The sequence below is a fragment of the Neomonachus schauinslandi genome, chromosome 5 (genome assembly GCF_002201575.2).
Source record: "Neomonachus schauinslandi chromosome 5, ASM220157v2, whole genome shotgun sequence".
NCBI lineage: Eukaryota > Metazoa > Chordata > Mammalia > Carnivora > Phocidae > Neomonachus > Neomonachus schauinslandi.
The window spans coordinates 74573317-74598157 of record NC_058407.1 but is presented as its reverse complement, the minus strand read 5'-3'; the positions used below and the strand labels follow the sequence as shown (position 1 = coordinate 74598157).

General features: G+C 35.8%; 1 protein-coding gene across 7 annotated transcripts in view; it reads left to right on the top strand.

Annotated features, from left to right (window-relative positions):
- Positions 1-24841, top strand: part of DNM1L (dynamin 1 like) — a 52130-nt gene that overhangs the window by 18909 nt on the left and 8380 nt on the right. For 4 of the 7 annotated variants that reach the window (XM_021690777.2, XM_021690776.2, XM_044915439.1 and 1 more), the window contains exons 2-13: positions 4234-4381; positions 9206-9252; positions 9650-9721; positions 12052-12138; positions 14090-14252; positions 15516-15636; positions 17478-17609; positions 18455-18661; positions 21591-21711; positions 21934-22089; positions 22336-22425; positions 23821-23913. In XM_021690777.2, the coding sequence (XP_021546452.1) occupies positions 4234-4381; positions 9206-9252; positions 9650-9721; positions 12052-12138; positions 14090-14252; positions 15516-15636; positions 17478-17609; positions 18455-18661; positions 21591-21711; positions 21934-22089; positions 22336-22425; positions 23821-23913 (1437 nt within the window). Of the gene's footprint in view, positions 1-4233; positions 4382-7729; positions 7769-9205; positions 9253-9649; positions 9722-12051; positions 12139-14089; positions 14253-15515; positions 15637-17477; positions 17610-18454; positions 18662-21590; positions 21712-21933; positions 22090-22335; positions 22426-23820; positions 23914-24841 lie in introns of all 7 variants that reach the window. The other 3 variants (XM_044915440.1, XM_021690778.2, XM_021690779.2) reach the window with 1 other exon arrangement.

The following is a 24841-nucleotide window of genomic DNA, read 5'->3' as shown; positions in this document are numbered from 1 at the left end:
AATATATTTTAAAAAACTAAAATTGAGTGATTTAAATGTGCAACACAGATATTCTTTATTGTACTTCATCAGTAATTTATAGGACTGTTACCTTTTACTTTAAAGTTACTGAAGCATGCTACTATAAATGTACAATTATGAGAAACTGAAAAAAAAATAAGGGTAAAGAGTTGTAAAACGAATTTGACAGAAGTTAACATACTGAAAACAGGCAAAGAAGATCCAACATATGTATAATGGGAGCTGCCCCTCCCCCCCCCAAGGAAAATAAAGCTAGGAAGGGAACAGAACAGATACTAAAAATTTAACTGAATTTTAAAAACAGATTTGGAATTCCATTTTGAAAAAGCACAGCACATACCTGAGAACATTGGCACAGAAAGACCAACCCTGACATAGAACATAGTCTAGTAAAATTATTGGACTTTAAAGGAAAAATAGAATGCCCTCAGACATGCAGGCAAGAATTCAGAAAGTCTCTTATAAGAGAAGGAAAATCAGATTATTGTTATACTTTTCAACAGTAACCATTCATGAGAGAAGTCATATTTTTTTTAAAGATTTTATTTATTTATTTGACAGATAGAGACATAGTAAGAGAGGGAACAGAAGCAGGGGGAGTGCGAGAGGGAGAAGCAGGCTTCCCACCAAGCAGGGAGCCTGATGTAGGGCTCGATCCCAGGACCCTGGGACCATGACCTGAGCTGAAGGCAGATGCTTAACGACTGAGCCACCCAGGTGCCCCAAGAGAAGACATATTTATGAGAAGACTTATGAGAGAAGACACAATTTATTGTGGAAATTTTATATCTAAGATATTCAAGAGTGTATGAGCCCAAGATCTTATATATAACAAGCTGATTTTCAAGTATAAAAGTCACAAACGGTTATATGTATGCTAGAATTTGAAGATTATTGTTTCCATTAGCCCTCCTGAGGAATCTACTAGAGAACAAGCTTCAGAGAATCAAAATGTCCAGAGAGGCATTAATATAAGGACTGATGTTAGCATGACACTTGCAGAATCAAATGATGGCTAAAAAAGGGGAAAGTATGGTCTGTAAAGAGGTAGGAAAGAGAATGGAGGGATTAAATGCAAAACATTTAAAAAGTTATTTTCAGTTATCTTATTGGTGGTGGTAACATTGGTAGTATTTGGAGATGCTAATGTGAAATAAGAGCAAATGAGTAATTGTGTATTCTAATTCTGTCATGAACTGTGTCCTTGAGAATCATAATTCTTTGTATAGAGGAAAAGATAGCGACAACTCAGTTTGAGAAATGTATGTATGTATATGGGATGGGTGGGGCAAGTGTTGGTAGCCGAGACAGAGAAATAAGCTAAATTAACTGCAGGATTTTTAAAAAGAAAAGATAACCCCTCTTTTTCAGGGGAGGAGGGAAGGGAAGAAGTGGAAATTAACAGTATTAGAAAAACAATTACAAAATGAGATCAGTAAAAGATTTGACCAGTAAAATCAATTTAATAATCAACTGGAAGGGGTGCCTGGGTGGCTCAGTCATTAAGCATCTGCCTTCAGCTCAGGTCATGATCCCAGGGCCCTGGGATCGAGCCCCACATCGGGCTCCCTGCTCTGCGGGAAGCCTGTTTCTTCCTCTCCCACTCCCCCTGCTTGTGTTCTCTCTCTTGCTGTGTCTCTCTCTGTCAAATAAATAAATAAAATCTTTAAAAAAAATCAACTGGAAAATCTGGCTAGAAGAAACAACAAACAACATAAAGACAATATTAGAAGGAAGAAAAATGAACAATTTCTAAGAATATTATAAGGAGTTATACCTGTAAATTTGAAAATTCAGGGAGTTAGATGGTTTCTTTTTTATAATGGACAGGTTTTATCAAATGCATAAAGAACAGGAAATGTCCATGTTCAAATTTTTTTAGAATACAGAATACAGAAAAGAAATGATAGAAATCACCCCATTTTTCTTAATGAGAGGCATAAACCGAGACACTAAAACCTGGCAATATCAGGTGTGAAACATACTCTTCAATTTGACCATTCCAGTCAACATTCCTGTTCTTTATCACAGGGGACCTTTCTGGACAACATGAATGGGCCCCTATGTTCTCTGGCATCTGATAGGATTTGGAAATGGGGAGCCTGGCAGGAATTGGAGATTAAAGTTTGGATATTTATTCCTGTGGCTCATTCTCCATATGTACATGCCTTGGGCTGGCTCTCCCTCTTCCCAAAATCCTTTCTTCATGGCCTATAGGTGGTTAAGAACTTCTCTGTTGTTACTAGCCTGGGTTATTGTACTATCCCTTGTGATTTCTGTAAGCCTTATCTTCAGCTTTTGTATACAGTCTGCTTGTAAATAAATTCTCCTTAAATTAACCTAACTTGAGTGGGCCATCTGCTTTCTAGATTCTTTCTGATAAAGTAGATGAATTTAGGATTTTTGCCTTTGTAGAAACTATGAAAGTAAAAGTTGTACTAGTTTTGACTAGGAAGAAGTATAGCATAGAAAAAATATTCTGTACAGAAAATATTATAAAGTTAAGAAAAATGTATAAACATTTAAGATGTATAGGTTAGGGTTTTATATATTATTTGATAATCTACTGTTTTTTAGTATTGTATCTATGTTAAGTTTCCTGAATGTGATCATTGGATATGGTTATATAGAAGAATGCCCTTGTAAATGTTCTTAGAGATAGATATGCTGCAATATTTAGGGATGAAGTGTCGTGATATATATAATTAACTCTCAAATAGAACAGAAGAAAAAGAAGTGTGTGTGTGTTTAAGAACAGACCTAAAGCATGTGTCAAAACGTTAATTGGTGCATCTTTGTTAAGATATGAACATCCACTGTTAATAATTCTCAAAACTCTTGTGGCTTTAAAATTTTCAAAATAAAAAGTTGTGGAATAGTCAGAACAAAAAATGAAATACATGGATAAAGAGCTTTATAAGCTAATAAGAAACATAAAGTGCCAGCATCTGAGCAATCCCTGAAAAATACAGAAAGCCTTTAAACAAAATGATCCTTGACTTTAGTAATAAAGGAATGTAAATTTAAATGAGTTGTCAGTGTTCATCTGTCAAAGTAGCCGAAGTTCAAAAAAGTGATAATGCCCAGTGATGATGGCGGTGCGGCAAATTACATGGGAAGTATGGCTTGGTTCCTGCCATCTTGTGTGCAGTCTGACAATATCTGTGAATGCTTAAAATCTCTATGCTCTTTAATCACAGCCATTTCATTTAATGAATAAAACTAATAAGGTAATATGTGAGTAAGGTTATATGTATAAAGCATGTGCACTGCAGCGTTGTTAATAGCAAAAACCATTTAAATGCCCAAGTCAGTGTTTGGCTTTACAAACAGTAGAATACTACTTAACTATTAAACAAAGAAGTTAGTATATTGATATGGAATATTATCCATGATTGCTACATTAAAAATAAAAGCAGATTATAGAACTACCCCATGTAAAGTAATATACTCTCATAGGCATAATGTTACATACCAGTATTATACAGGTTTTGAAAACCTGGTTGGGAGTATCGAAAAAGGTGGGAAAATTATAGGGGAGTGGGACTTTTATTTTTTAAATTTTTGGGGGAGAGTCGGACTTTAATATTTTCTTTATTATAAAGAAATAAAGATCATATAATAGAAAATGTAACTAAACTTTAATTTTAAACATCTTTGCAGTAATTTTTCTTTAATTTCTTTGTATGGTGCTTTGCTAGTGTAGTTATGTTGAGTTATAAAAAAAAATCTGTGGGGGGGGCATCCCGGGTGGCTCAGTTCGTTAAGCATCTGCCTTGGCTTTGGTCATGATCCCAATGTCCTGGGATCGAGCCCTGTGTCAGGCTCTCTGCTTAGCGAGGAGCCTGCTTCTCCCTCTCCCTCTGCCTGCCCCTCCGCCTGTTTGTACGAGCTCTCTCTCTCTCTTTCAAATAAATAGATAAAATCTTTTAAAAGAAAATCTGTGGAGGGGTGCCTGGGTGGCTCAGTTGGTTGAGCATCCAGGATTCGGCTCAGGTCATGATCTCAGGGTTGTGAGATTGAGCCCTGTGTCTGGCTCTGTGCTCAGCGGGGAGTCTGATTGAGATTCTCTCTCTGCCTCTCCCTCCGCGCCCTCCCCACCCCCTGTGCTCATGTGCATACGTGCTCTCTGTCTCTCTCAAATGAATAAATAAATCTTAAAAAAAAATCTGTGGAGAAACTAATTTTGGTCTTGTGTATTCTTTTTTTCAGAGCAGTGGAAAGAGCTCAGTGCTAGAAAGCCTGGTGGGGAGGGACCTGCTTCCCAGAGGCACTGGTATTGTCACCCGGAGACCTCTCATTCTGCAGCTAGTCCATGTTTCACCCGAAGATAAGCGAAAAACAACAGGAGAAGAAAATGGTAAATTTTAGAATTGGAATAAAAATTGTCTAAAAATTCATTTTTGCTTGAAAATTTTGCTTAAAAAATCATGAATTAATTAGACAAATCAGTGGCTATAATAAAAGCAGGAGTCCTGTGAAGAGAAGTGGAATGCATCATTTCTCTTGTGAAAAAAGAGTAAGTTTTGTTTTGAGGACCATGAGTAGATGTGTTAGGAATAGTACCTTTTTGGTAATTCAGCTTATTAGTAAACTGTCATTAATGCTTAGGGAGGGTTTAGTGAGGTACTGGGTAAATTGGAATCAATTATTTTAAAGAAAAAAGTTTTTGTGTCTTTTGGAGTGTTTTAATAAGCTTTTTTCCCTAGTATTTAAAACAGTGTTTTTACTTTTTAACTTTGATTTAGAAATTTAAATAATTTAGATTTTAGTTTAAAAATTTTAAATACAATTAAAATGACTTTGCTCTTCAGTACAGCAGTGTTGTCTCACCTTCCCTTTTTTGGTCTCACCATGTACCTGCTAATTTTGAATCTTTGCCCTTTAAGCTAATAAAATATTATTTTTAGAAAGAGTTTTGGTTCTTTTTATTTTTTTTACTATCCTTCTCTTGCTAAGGCTTACCTACATAGCAGATACTATTCTGATTTTTAAGATCCACCCACTCCTGCAATAGTAAATGTGGAATATTAAGATAAGAAAATATACACTGTCCTTTATAACAGTCCTTCTTTGGTTAAACTGAAAATATTTTGAGAAATGCGATGTCTATAAACAGATATTAAATTGCTTATTAAGTATGTGTCCTATTTATATTAGTGAGGTTGGAATGTTTGATGAAAATAATATACTTAATCTTCCTTGTTAGTTCAGTGTTTGGCTCAGACTTTCTGTCTTATTTATAAAAGTCTGCTGTAATTATTACATTTGCAGCAGAGTACCATGTTTGTTACTTATCTGCAGAGATCTGCTTTCAGTGCACTTTCATTCTACTTCTTAGATTCTGACCTAAGAAGGGATGAGAGTATTGATGAAATTGAAGTTACTTTATTTTTATTTTTATTTTTTTAAAGATTTTATTTATTTATTTGAGAGAGAGAGAATGAGAAAGAGCACATGAGAGGGGGGAGGGACAGAGGGAGAAGCAGACTCCCTGCCGAGCAGGGAGCCTGATGCGGGACTCGATCCTGGGACTCCAGGATCATGACCTGAGCCGAAGGCAGTCGCTTGACCAGCTGAGCCACCCAGGCGCCCTGAAATTGAAGTTACTTTAATTTGTATCTTATTTTTGATGGAGCATTGGTGGTGATAGCCTGATTTTTTTTTTTTTTTTAAAGGAAGTAAAAAAACCCTATCATGATGTAGAAAGTTAATCACTGAAGCAGGTTAATGAAGTTGTAGATGTTAACAATATTTTTGGATAAACTGCCAGAGGATATGTAGGAGCCTCTTAATTATATTAGGTAGTGTCTTGGTATATTATTCATCACTTTGCATTTCTGTAATATTTCTTTATTATTGAAATTCTGAGCCTTGAATTTAATCATTTTGAACTAACCTGTGGTTCAGCTTATATATATATATATAATAACCCTTAAAATTTCATTCCCACTAACTTATGTCATCAAATCTACCAAATACCTTAAACTAAGACTTTAAGAAACCATATGGCATTAATTAGGTCTCTTTCTTTTAACTTTTTATTTTCTTCAGTCACCATGAAAAGGGCAGATGATAGATATCCTGCCTCTCAGAAACTATTTGCAGAGCTGGGCAGTGTTTTTAGAAAAGGGTATATATTTCAGCTACAGAAATGTCAGTTCCTCAGTATCTCTGCTTGTATGTTCACTATGTTTTGTTCATGTGTCTCTTCTTGGTGGTGGTCAGCAAATCTGCGTATCTTAACCTATATATATTTTTTCAAATATTAGTGCTTATATTTTATATAAAAAAACATAAACCTCACATTTAAAATGACAACTCAGCTACCCAGAACACAAAATAGATTAAATAAGTTTTGAGTATTAAATTTTGTATGTCCTATTAATAACTAGCATAGTTCCTTAGTTTCTCACCAGAGCCTCTTTATCCTCAGGATAAACAGTCTGCCTTATCATAAATCTTTGTAACCCTTAGAAAGTCAGAAATAATGAAGCAGATAAACATTTAGTTAGCCACAAGAGTATGAACTACCTGACAGTCTGACAACCAGAGAGGAGAAAGGGAGGAAAACATAACCAGATGGAACTTTCAGAAAAGAAAAAATCCATCTCTAACCATTTTGTATAGGGATTTATAGCCTCAGAGGGCTTTGTTATGTAAGAAAGCCCCAGGTTATCAATAATAGGTTAGTTTTAGGATGACATGGAGTAGTATAATCCATTTTTACTTTTATTTTATTTTTAAAGATTTTATTTATTTATCAGAGAGAGAGAGCGCACAAGCAGGGGGAGTGGGAGAGGGAGAAGTAGGCTCCCCGCTGAGCAGGGAACCCCATGTGGGTCTCGATCCCAGAACCCTGGGATCATGACCTGAGCTGAAGGCAGACGCTTAACTGACTGAGACACCCAGGCGTCCCCTTTAATCCATTTTTAGATATAGGTCCATCAAAATTGACTGAAATATTTTAATGTTTATTTCTTTAAAGATTTTATTTGACAGAGACACAGCTAGAGAGGGAACACAAGCAGGGGGAGTGGGAGAGGGAGAAGCAGGCATCCCGCCGAGCAGGGAGCCCGATGCGGGGCTCAATCCCAGGACCTTGGGATCATGACCTGGGCCGAAGGCAGACGCTTAACGACTGAGCCATCCAGGCACCCCAAAAAATATTTTAATGTTTAATAGATAATTTAATTATCAGGAAATTTTATTCAGTATATTTCAAAGAACATCATAATCCCTTATAAAGCTCAATCTTTGTGAATAAGGTAAATGTATATATTTACTTTTGACGTATTGAAAGATGTGTTTGGTATGCTTTGTAGATTTTTTTGTACCAGGCAATTTATCTTTTCCCATAGTCATAGATATCAAATATATCAAATATTTAAGACAAACTTTTGGAGAGTGAATTAAGTTTAATCCAGTTGTGTTAGAACTAGAAACCAGAGGTAACACAATTAGTCGTAATGGAAAATAACAGTATATTATGACACATAGTATGCTTCATTTATATCACTTAAAATCTCTGCATCCCTTTAATTATAATTAATGGTAGTGGGAATTACAGTTGTAAATTTTGAGTAATTGAATGCTCTGTGCATTTGAAATGTGTTCAGGTTTCTGCACATTTGATTTTTTAAAGAGGTTAAAATATTAGGGATAAGCACTAAACTTACCATTCTGTGCTGTTTCTCTTTAACTACAGACCCTGCTACATGGAAAAACTCAAGACACCTTTCTAAAGGTTTCCTTTATCCATTTGTTTTTGGCCCTTCTTTTTCTAGTCTGCCTGCATGTGTGCTTCTGTACCCTTACAGGCTGTGTGCGTTATTTTTCTTCCATTTTTATTTGCCTATCCACATTGATTGATTGCAGGTGGTTCTTGTTACCTCTTGGCATTGCATCAGAATGCAGGCTTTTTTTGGTGGTGAATGTAATTTATTTTTATTTTTAAAAACATGCTTGTTAAGCCAGGCCTCTTAGTATATGATAAGGTAAATTAAAAACACCCCTTTGGTATGTAGTACTTGCTTCTGTGAGTTCTGTTCACCTAGATTACTCCAGTCCTCCAATGAGACTTCTTGGAAGAAGGTACTAAGCTTCAAGTAGGTGAGCATTTTACTCGCAAAAAGGATCCAGTTTTATTTACCTTATTTCCACCAAAGAATCGAATCCCTTTTCTTCAATATTTATATGAATATCTTTTAGTCATTTTTATTTTGATTTCAGTGGCTGATATGCATTATTCATAAACTCGGTCATGAAGATATTTAAAACTCTAAATTTGGCGAAAGCAGAATAGCTGTGCTTAGGGAAGGCAGTTAGGCTACCTTTGTACAATTAAACATGTCTCGTTTCTCGGAGAAAACTACAACAAAACTTGCTCGTCAAGATTTAGACCACTTGAAACAGTGCCTACAGTGAATATATTTTCCTTTTTTTTCAGCAAGTGCAGGAAGAACAGACCTATTACGGGAAACTTCATGGAGAGTAGCAACTCCGTACAATAGTTATGCTAGGGTCTGTCCGTCCCACCCTCCTCCCCAACACACACTCATTTCATTTCTTTCCAACCTTCACTTCCAAAGGGGGAAAATCACCTTGAAAGTGCATATAAATCACAGAATGCGCTACTGAGGGAGCTCTTTAAAGGAACAGCACATTGTGGCTTATAGGTAGTCAGTAGGAAACCAAATTAAAAAAAAAAATGGATTTAATAGCTGTTTCGTTCACATACTGCAAATTTTTACCTTGAGGTGTATGTGTAAATCTATTATATGGGCTTTTTGTGTTACTCAGTTAGGATTCTTAGTTTTTCTTCTTTTAGCCATTTGCTTGAGTTACTTTCATGATATAAACTGCTTTATGTGTAAGATATTTAAAAACAAAGCATATACTTCTGCTATGATATAATTACATACAAAATATGAAGAGAAGTGAACAATTTTATTTGTAGAATCTAGATTTCAAATCTAGATTTCAAAAGGAAGACCTGTGAGTAACTGAAAATAGTCACTTCTTGAAATATAGGATACAATTTTTAAATATAATTTAGTAGATCTTAAAGTACTGCTTGTCAGTGGCAAAATTAGAAACAAATGATACTATGTTGCCTTTTTCAATCCCTAAGATAAAAAGATAATTCCCATAGTTCCCAATAAACGGAGTTTTTCTTTTTCAGGGGTTGAAGCAGAAGAATGGGGTAAATTTCTTCACACCAAAAATAAGGTAATCAATCACACAAGAATATTATGAAGAAATTACATGTTGAAAAATTTTTTTGTACAAGTATTTGATAATTTAGTTTATCATTGGCGGTGTGGTATGTTACCTTGAAGCAACTGTTCCTTATAAAATAATCTTATCTTAGTAACATTTCTAACCATAGCAGTTTATTTGGAAAACACATTAAGTTGAGCTTTATTGTAATTTGGAAATTAACTGTTGTGGAATCAGGCAGCTTTGAAAAACTCATATAGAACTCCTTGGCTCAGAAAATATCTGTATGTTAGAATTCACTAATCTGTGAAGCAGATCCATAGACATTTTTGAAATTTATTAACCTCTCACTTAAAAACTTGATCTTACTATTGAGTGTTGTGCTTTTTGTTTCAATAATTTTTAGCTTTACACGGATTTTGATGAAATTCGACAAGAAATTGAAAATGAAACAGAAAGGATTTCAGGAAATAATAAGGTAGGCATCTTTTAGAACTGGAACATATAAACATCAGTAAATGTAGCATTGAGAGTATTCTGTATGTAGTGTATGATGGGCATTGTAAATTCATAGTCCTAGTATTCAAAACTAATGGAGATTTTCACAAATACATAAAAACTTTACTTAAAATCCCATTTCTTTCTTAGAGCTTTTATATACTATTAGATATTTCATTTAGATGTTTATTCTTGATCTTGTGATGTACATACCACTTGTATAATTTTTCTATTTAATACTGCTACAATAAGTTACCTTCATCTGATGGATTGACTGTACTCTTAACTCAAGAGGCATTATGTAACTTCTGAGATTTTTGAAGACCTCTCTTTCTTACACCTGAGTGAGGCTAGATTTACTTATGAAAGCAAAGAGAGAGGTTGTTTCAGTGAAAATAAAAACTAATGTTAACTGTTCTCCTGTTTTCTAATATTGTGAGAATTTGAAGTCATTTAGGTGTCCAAGATGCCATTAATCTTGACACCAGGCACTATCACTGCTTCCCATAAATGCTTCTGCTTTCTCTCCTTTGTTTTCTCTTGCTACCTTTCTCTCTGTTCCCTTCCTTTTTAAAAAAATTTTTTAAACCTCCATTCTTGTATTATCCAGAGGCCGTTTAATCCCACAGGTTGGCCCTAACGCAGTACTAATATTCAACAAGCATTCATTGAGCCCTTTATTTCTGCCAGGTGCTCTGCTGGAAAGGTCCTGACAAAAAGGCATTTGGGAGCCATATTAGTTCTTTGTGCCTAGTCAGGATATTTAGCTCTCTGACCAACTGAGCTTTGTTCATTATTGGACTGGTAACCTTTGATGCTGCTACCATACTTCCTTGAATTTCTAATTAATCGTGTTGTATAGAAGAGGTAGAAAAAGTGGCAAGGAGCTAGGTTAGCTTGTCCTCAGTCCTGTAATTGTATCGGGGATAATTTTGACTTTGGGGATGTTATTAATCATAATACCAGTCTGAATTCTCTCCTCCTGCATCGCCATGGAGTTACTGAACTTAGGAATTGGTGGTAATTTTACATAGGGCTAGAATTTAGAGTGGATGTGACTAGTGTTTCAGAAAGGAAAGTTTTAGTTACACTAAACTGAATGTCATGAAAGATTGAGTCTGTATACCAACAAGATGTTTAATTTATGGTGGGGATGTGATATACTTACCTAGCAGGTTTTCTTACCCACAGCGTCCAAAGGATGAGAAATCCCCTACCCCCAAATCTGTGAAAAGTCTCTCCTTTCTTAAGACATGTTTGTAATGAAGTAAATGATACTTTGATCTTATGTAAGTAATTTTGTATGTATAAATATCTAAATGATTTCATATGCCTAACATAAAGCCCTGAAGGATTTAAAATATCTGTGAGATTGAAATTGTAAAGGCATTTGAGCAAAGCTTTGTATTGGATATGATAAGGGAATGCCTGAGAAGTACACAACCTAGGTGGGTATGCTGAATGTCAGCGTATGACTCTGGAACATTGGTGTATTTGAAATAGAAAAGTAGTTTGGAGTAATCTAATATTAGAGTAAAGGATGTTCCAAGAAAGCTTTCTGGGAAATTAGAATTTTCATTGGGTTAATGAAAGAAGATATACCTTATAGGTAAGATGGGAGGACGTTTTCAAGGATAAAGAAGGGCATGTGCAAAGATAAGTCATGCACATTTTCTGTGTGCCTTTTTACATGCAGCTGGCTCAACTTTAAAACTGGTAGAGGGCCAGTGGTGAAGAGAAGGCAACCTGGATAATTATCTCAGTCTAGGGGAGAGAAGATAGAGGTATCTCTCACTATCCAAATTCTCACTACTTGAATTCAGGGATCTGAAGATACAGGATAAATTTTCCGAGGAATCTCTTACAATATACACTTTTGCTACTTGATATTCAAAGATTAGGAACCAAGTTGATTTGGATAACTTGTTACCCCATGCATCACTCTCTACTCAAGAACCTCATAAATTTGGATAATGATACAGTTTTCTTTTGTTCAGCACTAAGTCTATTAAACATATTTAAGAAGTTGTGTCTGTTCAGAATCAAGAGAAAAGAATGTGAAGTAATGCAGGGGAAATACATTTTGTATATTAACGTTATAGGATTGGATAAGATTATCACCTACTATGTGGCTGTCTGTCTTACTTGCCATGTGTTTCATCAGGGTTTGATTATTGAAATGTTCATGGTTTAATTCATATTTAAAAGCATCTAACGTCTATCTACTTGAAATGAAGTGTACTCTAGCATTTTATATTTCACTGAAATTTTAATGTGATTTTAATATGATACTTTAAAACTTATTTTTAGGGAGTAAGCCCTGAGCCAATTCATCTTAAGATTTTTTCACCCAATGTTGTCAATCTGACACTTGTGGATTTGCCAGGAATGACCAAGGTAAAGATTAGTTGTTATTCATTGTGGATTTGGTCATGTTTGTTTTCAATTGTGGTGGTTTTTGCTTGACCTCATATGAGAGTAATCAGCTCTCCCCCCCCCCCCCCCCCGCCCAAGTCAACTTGGTCTATTAGCAGCATTGATATAGTTGAGCCCTCCCTTCTCCTAGAAACACTTTCTTTACTTGGCTTCCAGGATAACATACTCTGCAGGTTTCTTTCTAGTCTTACTGGCCACTCCTTCTCTGTCTCTTTAGCTAGGTTTCTCATCTTCCCATTGTCTCCACAGTGAGTGCCTCGGAGCTGTTTTTAGACCTCTTGTCAGTTGGGTACACTTACCCCTCCTTGATGATTTCATCCAAACTATGGCTTTTTAAATACATGAGTGTCTGTATGCTGACAGCATGTAAACATCTCCAGACTTGTATATCCAACTATCTATTTGACATGTACGCTGAAGTGTCTAATAGGCATTTCAAACCTGATGTGTCTTATGCTGAATTTCTGACCTTATCCCTCAACCTTACTCGATCCTTCTGTAGTCTCCCCCACCTCAATAAATGGCAGCTCTCTTCTATGAGTTGTTTAGCCAAAAAGCTTGTAGTCATCCATGGCACTTTTTATTCCACACCCTACTTTCTGAGAAGATCCTTTTGGCTCTCCTTACATTTAAAATATATTCAGAATTCCATTATATCTTACAAATTTATAGCTACCATCCTGATCTAGCCACTATCCTGTCAGCTGGATTACTGCAGTAACCTCCTAATAGGTCTTCCTCATAATCTGTTCTTAAGTAAGCAGCCAGCGTGATGTTATTAAGGTGAAAATTAGATTGTGTCATTCCTTGGCTCAAAATCTTTCCAGTGGCTTTTCATCTCATTCACCATAAAAGCGTAAGTTCTTAAAAGAGAAAGTATCCCTGTTATTCTTCTCTTTCTGCTCCAGTTTTCTGCCCTTACTCTTCATTCTGCTGGAATAGTCTTCCCCCAGATAACTGCATATACCTCTGTTACCTCTTTCAGTTTCTGTGCATTCTCTTTTTTTTTTTAATTTATGTAATTTTTAATTTTTAAAAAAAATATTTGTCAGAGAGAGAGAGCAAGCGAGAATAAGCAGGGGGAGCAGCAGGCTTCCCGCTGTCTGCTCATTCTCTTAAATGTCATTTTCTGAATGGCTTCTTCCGTCATTACTCTATTTAAAAGCATAATCCAATAATTATTTAAAAGTATAACCTTCTCTAATCATTCCCTAGCTTCTTGTTCTGCTTAATTTTTTCCATAGCTCTGCCACCACCTAGATACTATATATATGTATTCGCTTATTATCTACTTCTCATCACTAAAATATAAACTTTATGAAGTCAGGAATTTTGGTCTTTTTTAATTTTTATTTTTATTTATTTATTTATTTTTAAAGATTTTACTTATTTATTTATTTGACACAGAGAGACACAGCGAGAGAGGGAACAACACAAGCAGGGGGAGGGGGAGAAGCAGGCTTCCCGCTGAGCAGGGAACCCGATGCGGGGCTCGATCCCAGGACCCTGAGATCATGACCTGAGCCGAAGGCAGACATTTAACCAACTGAGCCACCCAGGCCCCCCTCGGTCTTTTTTTTAATCACTACTGGGACGTATCTGATACAGAACAGCGCCTGAAATATAGTAGGCTGCCAATAAGTACTTGCTAATTGAATGAACAAATGAATTTGTCTGTAGGCAGTTATCATTGACCAGTCCTTTACATGGTAAACTTTGATATTTGCAAGAGATACGTTTTGAGACTTTCACATACTACCAAATTCATGTATAGCACTAGTAGTAGTATATACTTTCTTCATTTTAACTATCTGTGAATGGAGTAATACCTATATTCCGGAGATTAAATGGGGGTGGGGGAAGCTGAGTTGATTTTTATTATTAGTTCCTTGCTCATCTCTGTTTGGTTCAGGTGCCTGTAGGTGATCAACCTAAGGATATTGAGCTTCAAATCAGAGAGCTCATTCTTCGGTTCATCAGTAATCCAAATTCCATCATCCTTGCTGTCACTGCTGCTAATACAGATATGGCAACATCAGAGGCACTTAAGATTTCAAGAGAGGTAGATCCAGATGGTAAGGACAGATGTTAATATTGAATGAGATGCTTGGTTAACAGTGGTAAATCTACCGTCAAGAAAGGAATGCTTATTTTTAAAAGTAATTTTTCTAGCTGTTAATACAGATTTAAAAAATAACGCAATCCTGTTTTGCTTATAATTAGAAATAGAAATTCTGATGGGAAATAAAGTTTTAATGGGTTAGTTGCTGTGTGGTCAAGGCAAGAACACTTTACGTAATGTCCATATTTGTAATGGTTGCCTAATGATTTTAAAATTGTAAGATGGGCTTTGCAAAGAGGGTTTGTTTTGTATGAATAAAATGATTTAGATTTTTGAATGGCTGACTTCAAAGAATAACCGTCATAATAGGTAATCATTGTAGATTCTTATGGTATAGTAGAAAATTGTGGTATCTACATTCTGCAGAGGTAGAATACCTTTAGACAAGGCAGAGGAAAGTCTTAGAAATAAAGGTAAAATCCTTTTATGAAGCATTCATAACCCCAAGGATTATGTTCACAAATCCTAATTTAGTTCATACTGTGGGTCAGTGTATGGTATTTGACTAATGCTGTGGTGTGCATCTCTTAGTATATATAAAATGGCAGCTTGTAGGCGAGTAGTTATTATTGGTGCTAATAAATGTAGCTTTGCTCCATGCAGGAGCTAATTTTTTTTTTACCTGAGTATTTGGAGGTTCTGTGAGCTGTGTCATGTTTGTTTTTTCCTGCTTTGAAGAAGAATTTGAAATAAAAATTTGGTAGGAAAGGTTAATGCTATAACTGCTAATTAAAATTACCAGAAACAAATTCTTTTTAAGAATTTTTTTTTAATTTCAAGTTTTTAAGAAATTTTTACCACACATTATTTTAGATTAAAAGGTAAGCTCTAGGGCCACCTGGCTGGTTCAGTCAGTAGAGCATGTGACTTTTCTTTTTTAAGATTTTATTTATTTATTTGAGAGAGAGGGAGGGAGCACTAGCTGGGGAGGGACAGAGGAAGAGGGGGAGGGACAAGTAGACTCCCCGCTGAGCCTGGAGCTCTAACAAGGGGCTTGATCTCACGATCCTGAGATCATGACTTGACTGAGCCACCCAAGTGTCCTTAAAATTAGTTTTTAAAAAGTATTTGTAAGCAAAGGTTAGAAAAGCATTATCAAAATGATGACAGAGGTAATGTTGGAGGGATTATAGATGAGAATTTTTCTTTATTAATATCTAATAGCTTTATTTAATGGATCATTTTCTTTTCTTTTTTTTTTTTTTTCATTTATCAGGTCGCAGAACCTTAGCTGTAATCACTAAACTTGACCTCATGGATGCGGGTACTGATGCTATGGATGTATTGATGGGAAGGGTTATACCAGTCAAACTTGGAATAATTGGAGTAGTTAACAGGTTAGCAATCAAGAATGGGATAAGAAATGCAGCATTCCCATTTCAAAGCAGATATGAAATTTTTTTTTTCTTTTTTTAAGATTTTATTTATTGGGGCGCCTGGGTGGCTCAGTCGTTCAGCGTCTGCCTTCGGCCCAGGTCATGCTCCGGGGGTCCTGGGATCGAGCCCCGCCTCGTGCTCCCTGCTCAGCGGGAAGCCTGCTTCTCCCTCTCCCGCTCCCCCTCCTATATTCCCTCTCTCGCTGTGTCTCTCTCTGTCAAATAAATAAATAAAATCTTTAAAAAAAATTTTGTTAAAAAAAAAAAGATTTTACTTATTTGAGAGAGTGTCTCTCTCTGTCAAATAAATAAATAAAATCTTTAAAAAAAATCTTGTTAAAAAAAAAAAAGATTTTACTTATTTGAGAGAGACACAGCGAGAGAGGGAATATAGGAGGGGGAGCGGGAGAAGGAGAAGCAGGCTTCCCGCTGAGCAGGGAGCACGAGGCGGGCTCGATCCCAGGACCCCCGGAGCATGACCTGGGCCGAAGGCAGACGCTGAACGACTGAGCCACCCAGGCGCCCCCAGATCTGAAATTTTAAAAGCAGCCTAAAATGTGAGATTATCCCTCTTTTCCCCTTTTACCATAAGCTTGGTATTGCTAGGAATTCATTGCTCTAAAGGAAGAAAACAGATTCATTAAAGCCTCCTGTGGGCATTTGTAATGGAAAGTGTTTTTAAAGTAAGTAGTCCATAAAATGGAAGAAAATTTCCATAGCCAGGCTTGAAAAATTTCTGCTTTTATGTTATATATGACGGGTGCACTGGATAAGAAAAAAAACAAACGTATTTTTTACTTTGCATGCAATCAAGAAAAAGTTTGTTAATAAGCTAGTAGGATTTAAATAAATTGGTTTAACACCACTTGGAGTGATTTTATTAAAGATATCCTAATTATAAATAGCTGGTATCAAAAATTGTAGAAAGGAAACTACTATGTTTTAGACCCTCTCCTGTGAGCAGTTTGCAAATGGTATCTCTTTGAACCCTTACAACATCTCTGTGAGGTAGGTGTTGATGTTTATTTTATAATCAGAAGACTCAAGTTGTACATCTACCAAAGTCACATGGTGAAAGCAGATTTCAGATGAAGATCTCTCTTAGTCCAAAGACTTTATAAAGTAGGAAGCACTGAAATTAACAGGAGATCTGGGTTCTACTCCTAGTTTGTCCATAAACTAGATATATAATGTGGATTTAAATGACACCTAACATCTTTGGGTCTCACGCCTTTTCTAAATGAAAATGTTTTTACTAAGTGATACTGAAGATCCTTTACAGTTGTCTGCTTTATTCGTATGTCCTACCTCACCCATACTTCAGCTTTTTTTTTTTTTAATCCCCCTTTCTCTTTTCATGGTATAAAACTGTTGTATTTGTAAATGACTGCTCTTTAATTATTTTTGGTAGAAATTAGTTGTCTGTATATGGATAAAATATACAGCTGGTTATCATATTTATGCTTTTTTTTTCCACCTGTCTGTCCCTGTTACTTCAGAGTACTGCTTTTGACAAGAGTTAATGGTAACAATGAGGCCTAAACTATTCAGGTATTACAAGTCACAGACTGAATCTTGGCGGAAGTGCTTAACATGTGACCTTGGGTAGGTTAATGTCCCTGAACCTTGGTTCCTTTGCTATAAAATGGGATAATACCTACTGCATAGAATTATTGCACGAATTAGATAACACAGTCCATATCGGGCATTACTACAGTGTCTGGTGCTACCATCAATCATCTAAGGTATGTAGAGGACACAGCTGACTTTTAATTAAACAATTTGTTATTTTTCAACCTTAGGAGCCAGCTAGATATTAACAATAAGAAGAGTGTAACTGACTCAATCCGTGATGAATATGCTTTCCTTCAAAAGAAATACCCATCTCTGGCTAATAGAAATGGAACAAAGTATCTTGCTAGGACTCTAAACAGGTAACACTTTTCAGGTCCCTTTGGTTTGCCAATGAGGGTCTGAGAGCTCTCATTTTTAGTTCCTTACATTTTCATAACATTCTTGTGTGTACAGTTTCAGGTTTTGTTACTTGTACAGTATGTTCGTATAATGTAGATGTCTTTTTTTAATTCAGGTGGTTGGCGTTAAATTAGTCTAGGAATGCTCAAGGGAATTTTAAAAATGTCTTAATTATGAAGTTCTTGACAGTCAATTTACTTTTGGTAATAGAACTAGGTAGCAGATGACTTAATTTCCACTTGGGATTTCAGGATCTAAACTAAAATAATTTTCACATAATCGATTCTTATTTTAGGATGTCTTCTTCTATTCTTATTCATAAAAAGAATTTAAAGTATATACCTTGAATCCTTAATACCCACTGATGGTAGAGGGACTGGAAAACCTTTCTAGATAATTTATAAATGACTGAAATGAAAGCTGTTTTCTCTTATCTTTGTCTTATTCCCTAAATAATTTAAAGGCTGATGGACTTGGATCTTAATAAGATGGATTTTCACTGTGCTAAGTACTCATTGTAAAAGATAAGTCAGAAATCAAATTTTTTTCAATTTATATTTGATTCACTAGCAAATGCTATAGTTTGATGGGTTGAAGGCAAATTTAAAAAGTGTTGACCAAGTTGTCTTTGTTCATGTCATTTTTTCAGTAAATAAGCCTTTACTGCTAGCCCAAGAATTGCATTATTTCCTGCCAGGACAAATTATTTGACAGCTTTTACCATTATTGGCATTTTAAAATTTTGACTTATTTGCGTCTTCAAAATACAGTTTTACTTTAAATCTTTTCTTGTAACCTTTATTAGGTTACTGATGCATCACATCAGAGATTGCTTACCAGAGTTGAAAACAAGAATAAATGTTCTAGCTGCTCAGTATCAGTCTCTCCTAAATAGCTATGGTGAACCTGTGGATGATAAAAGTGCTACTTTACTCCAACTTATTACCAAATTTGCCACAGAATACTGTAACACTATTGAAGGAACTGCAAAATATATTGAAACTTCAGAGCTGTAAGTAAAAAATTTCTCTATGGATTTGGTTACTTGAATTCCTGGGTTGCTTTAGCTTTTGTAACAGTGACTTTAACTCTGAGATTTTTCTGATTGTGATTTATTATCTGCAGAATAGTATTTTGCAGAAATAATGATGTCTGATGTATGTGTATAGGTAAACCACCGTAAAAATTTCCGTTTTTTTTAAACAAGACTTTGAGAAGTATTTAAAAATATTTGGTAGTTTAACTTTTTAAATGTTTGTTTCTTTAATAGACACACTATAGTTTTTCATGAAAAAAAAAAAAAGAAAATGCAGATAAAAAGAATAGGAAGACAAAATTACTTAATTCCACCATCCAGAAATAGTCCCTGCTAATTTTGGCATGAACCTAGACATTTTTCTATGCATCTGTAAAACATTATAAATGTATTTCAAAAATCAGATCAAAATACTGTCATGCTATTTTGGAATCATTTCTTTAAATCACCGTGTCACAAACAACTAATATTAATTACAGATTTCTATAATCAATCTTAAAAATTTACATGGCATTTTACTTTTTAGATACACTCTCTTTTCTTGAACTAGTACTCTACTACTGGTAGATCGTTTTTATTCCTACACATACATAAACAGTGTTGTGATGGACTATTTTGGGGGCATGTATCGGAGTAAACACTTAGGCTAAATTCCTAGAATGGAATTACTGTGTCACAGGGTAGGAACATCCTAACAATCTCTTACTGTTGTCATACTGTTAGTAGATTGTATTGTTTTACTACTAGCAGTATATAAGAATGTTCATTTCTCTGAACTCTCATTTAAAAAAAAACTTTTAGTTTTGAAGTAATTATAGACTTCCAGGAAGTTGCAAATAAATGTACCTTCCTAGGTCCTGTTAATCCTTAACCCCATCTTCCCCAGTGTTGACATTTTGCATAACTCTAGTACAGTAACAAATGAGAAAATGGACACTGGTACAACCCAGAGTATATTCAGATTTCACCACTTGTGAAATTGTACATGCACTTGTGTGAATTTTCTGTGTGCTTTTGTGTGACCCAGGTGGCCTTTTATGTGAGTTAACTCCATAAAGACAGTATTGAACTAATTGGTGAATGGTTATTTTATATATATACACACACACACACACATATATATATGGCAATATTGAGGGAAATAAAGATTACTAAGATGAACCTTTAAGAAGCTTATTGGGTAAGGTAGAACAAGGTAATACGAGGCACAATTATGTGGCAAACAGGAATATAATCAAGTATTTTTATTTAAATATTTATTAAATATAATACATACCCAGAAATGTGCTTATAACATATATGGGGAGTTTTATAAGTAGTTAATAAAGCAAATATCTGTAATCATTTAAGCCTTTTAAAACATTGAAGAGAGACCATTTACATTTCTCTCAGGCACTGGGAGAGTGTCATAGTTAAGAATGTGTTTAGGGGCGCCTGGGTGGCTCGGTCGTTAAGCGTCTGCCTTCCGCTCAGGTCATGATCCCAGGGTCCTGGGATCGAGCCCTGCATTGGGCTCCCTGCTCGGCGGGAAGCCTGCTTCTTCCTCTCCCACTCCCCCTGCTTGTGTTCCCTCTCTCGCTCTCTGTCAAATAAATAAATAAAAATCTTAAAAAAAAAAAAATAATTGTTTCAGTTGGGCTCTGAATAGAATTTGGGAGGCAATAAGTAGAAGGGTGCTTTAGGCTTTGGGACAGCAAAGAGTAGTGCGGGGTGTATTCGGAGAAGGGCATGTGCGCGACACGATATTAACAGGAGGCAGGCAGCAAAGGCATCTCAGAACAAATCGTGGAAAGCCAAAAATCTTCAGAATTTGGAGAATTGACTGAAAGAACACTTTCAGTCAGAGGAGTACCCATTTTAGAAGGATAATTCTAGTCGTTATGGAACATTAGGTGGAGAAGGGGAAGGTTGGAGGCAGATTGGTAATTTAACTACTTTTAAGTATAATTTAATGGCATCCAATTAAAGTCACAGTATTGTCAAATCATCAAATCACATCTATTTCTAAAATTTTTATCACCCCAACAAACTCTGTATCCATTAAGCAGTATCTCTTTGTTCCCTCCTCCTCCGGTCTCTGTGAATTGGCTAATTCTAGGTATTTTATATGAGGGGAATCATACAATATTTGTCCTTTTGTGTCTGGCTTATTTCACTTAGCATGTTAGGCTAGTACCTTCTGCTTAGACAACTGTAAGAAAGTAGTGCGTAATAGAGATTTAATTTGTTTAAAGCAGGAGCAAACTGTAGCCCATTGGCTAAGAAGGATTTTTACATTTTTAAATGGTTGAAAAAAATTCAAAGAATATTTCATGACATGGGAAAATTATGTAGAATCCAAATTTTAGCGTGCGTAAGTTTTACTGGAACACAGCTGTGTTTATTTGTTTATATTTTGTCTGTAGCTGCTTTTGTGCTCAGTGGTACAACGGAGTCGTGTGGCAGAGACTCTGTGGCCCGAAAGGCCTCAACTATTTACTATCTGGTCCTTTACAGGAAAAGTTTGTCTGTGTCTCCTGTAAATTGTGGATAAACAGAAATAAATAAGATTCTGTTTCTTGTCTTTTAAAAAGCTCATAGTCAAGAAAACTAGGGCAGAGAAAAGATGTTTAGTACTTAGTGAACTGATGTTTTCTGACAAAACAGTTACTCTGTGTGTGTGTGTGTGCACGCCAACACGCACATGTGATGAATGCCTTTTTGTTAAATGACTCTCCTTCATTAAAAGAAAAAATTAAGAGAAACTGGTTCATAATGGAGTTGAGAGCACATGAAAATTATCTAAATGTAATTATTTGAGACTTTCTCAGAAAATAAGACCTTAAAGGCTTATAGGAAGACTTCTAACTTGTAGCTTCTTTCCCTTTTAGTAATAATAGAAACCATATACTTCATTGCCTTTCAGATGCGGTGGTGCTAGGATATGTTATATTTTCCATGAGACTTTTGGGCGAACTTTAGAATCTGTTGACCCACTAGGTGGCCTTAACACTATTGACATTTTGACCGCCATTAGAAATGCTACTGTGAGTATGCTCAACTTCTAGAATTTTTTGAAAAGAGGTTAAAGGTTTATTATAATTTTTAACCCATTAGCTGTATCTTTTTAAATGAATTATATTTTTGCTCTCGTACTTGATTATTAGGAAGCACTTTTCATGAAAAATACCAAAAAACATGATTTATTTTAACCTAGGGAAGAATTAAAATTTTGTGTAGCTATAATAAGAGCTCAAAAATTTTTTTAGGGTCCTCGTCCTGCTTTGTTTGTGCCTGAAGTTTCATTTGAGTTACTGGTCAAGCGGCAAATCAAACGTCTGGAAGAACCCAGCCTGCGTTGTGTGGAACTGGTTCATGAGGAAATGCAAAGGATCATTCAGCACTGTAGCAATTACAGTACACAGGTAACTGCGAAATGTCACACATGTCAGGTGAGGTAGTACAAGACAGGAGTGCTGGTTTCCTGGGGTGGGAGGAAACATGGAAGATGGGCTAAGGGTAACTTAAAATCTGCATTTTCCCGATCGGAAAGTGATTTGAAGTAGTATGCTTAAATGTAGCTTAAAGTCTAATTCGCTGTTTTGGTGATTATTTAATTTTCCTTTAAACAAGGCAGACTGTTCTATTTTTCTTTCTTCCATCATATATAGGAGTTGTTGCGGTTTCCTAAACTTCATGATGCCATAGTTGAAGTAGTGACTTGTCTTCTTCGTAAACGGTTGCCTGTTACAAATGAAATGGTGAGCTGTTATTTTCACAAATGATCATTGTAACCACTGTTAAAGAAGTTTTTTTGTACAGCAATAGGAGTACATTAGAGTTTAGGCATGTTTCCCAGTGTATTGGGAAGAAAAAGAAGTGAACCTCACTTATTTCAAAGGACACTTCGGTAATTCTGGCATAAAGTACATTTTTCTTCATATTTCAATCATTGTTAGCCTGCAGCCACAGGTTTTCATGAGATTGGAGTTATTGTTGGGGATTGTGAATAACTTTGCTCTACTATATAGCACCACTGATCTAATGGAAAATTAGTTTTATCTTCAGCCCCAGTAAACTGAGTCTTTATAGCAAGCTATTTTAACTCTGGTACATCGGGGTCATTTGGCCACTTCTTGTTTGCTTATTTGATGACCCAATGCTGTAATATCATGGTTGCTTGCTACTATTTTGTGGGTTGCTGCTATCCTTAAAAATGCTGAAATTGGCAAAAATATGGGATGAGCATTTGAGATTGCTTTTATGTCTCTATTTGTTGGCTGAGTGTTTAGTTTCCCTTTCTGGTCACTAACAGTGCATTTGGGTCCTTGGCTTAGGGTGGTGCTGAGCCCCAGTGGAGGTTTACTAAGACTACAAAACCATCCCTGGAAGTGTAGAATGTGAGCACTGCTCCTCGGGTGTTTCCCTAGCAAGCGTAACCCCCAGTCTGAAGGAGCAGGGATATAGTTAGCCTGATCTCAGAGTTAGTGATAGCACAGAATCATTGGAATTTCATTTGAATAGATGCTTTTCACCTTGGTTCTTGACGTTTTAGTGCTCTCCTAATACCTGAGATTCGTTAGGACAGTGCAAATGAAGGAGTTAGTTTAATCTCTGCAGTGCTGGAGGAATTAATTTCAACTTTCTTTTTGGATTATTGTCCCATTAGGATTTCAAACCACATATAATATTTAAACTATGTGTCTAATTGAGGCTAATCAATCGTTATCTCAGGTCTTTAAATGTGTCTTTTACTCAAATAAAGATAACATCTTTTATATCTGATTATGAAATGTTTTCTTGTTGAAACTGACCTGAAACTTTGTGACATGGAATAGCAGATGATCTGAGATTTTAATAGCAAAATTACATAAAGCCTTGGAACTTAGATTTGCATCAGGGAATTTTTTTCCCCCTAACAAAGTACTTCTGACTACCTTAAGGTTACTTCCTCCCCTCCCCCTTTCGAAATGCAATCTTAGATGCTGAGATACAAATAATTCAAAAGATAGAGCAGATTATTATATGGCATAATATGCCATCAGTTGGAGTATAATTATTGAGTATTGATTTAGGCATCAGGGTCCCATAGTGTCTTTTTTAGAACTGTTTACTAAGTTTCATGTTTCCTAAAGCCTAATTTTATTCTTTTCTAGGTCCATAACTTAGTGGCAATTGAATTGGCTTATATCAACACAAAACATCCAGACTTTGCTGATGCTTGTGGGCTAATGAACAATAATATAGAGGTAAATACCATTTGAATTGTCACTTTTGAGAGGAAAAATCTGTTGTAAATCAGTTGTATCAAATTTACTGAGCATGGGATAACGATAAAACACACATGGACCACATTATTGTATCGTTACATCCCCGGAAGTATGCTGAGGGCATTACATTGTTATGTTAAATCTAATTCCCAAAACCACCTGGCAGTATTATTCTAAGTTTCTGTTTACACAGCTGCAAGTCAGAGGGGATCTGGGATGCACTGATTTAGTGTGGACTGCCTGCTCCCTTTCAGTAACTGGTGTAGTTTATTCAGGTTCAAGAGTGGAAAACTGAGTGTTTAAAATTGTTTTCATTTGGCTCTGAAAGCTGGGAAGGACATTCCAAGATTTACCTAAATAGTAAATTTTCACCAGTACTGGGTGGCTGCATTTCATGGCTTTTTTTTTTCCATTTGAGGTGAATGTTGCAAGTTGTGTAAGCTCTCACATGGAGACAAGGCTGGCGGATAAAGCAATTTATCCAGATGCTACTTTTGTTCTCAGCTACTTTTATCCAAGAACAGTAAATTTTTCTGCTACTCCTTAATCCAGTAAGACCTTGGAGTCCCCTTCTTTATAAAATTTCCTTTTATGCATATGGGTAGGGAGAAAATTGCAAACATGGAATTTGGGAACTGGACGGGACCCTGGGTCATCAGCTTCAGTCCTTTGGTTGAACAGATGAGGAATCTGAGGCCCACAGATGGTAACAGTGTTATTTTAGTGCTTATTTTGCCGGCACTGTTGGAGGAAACAAGCATCTTCTCTTTAACAGGTACAGGGAACTATTTTTTTAGCTGCTTAGCTGAGGTGACTCTGTGTCAGAAAAAAAATTTCAAAGCGGACACGAGTAAGGCATGTTAAGGCACTTTAAAGCACTTGGAAAGTGCACTAGAAAAGTTATGTT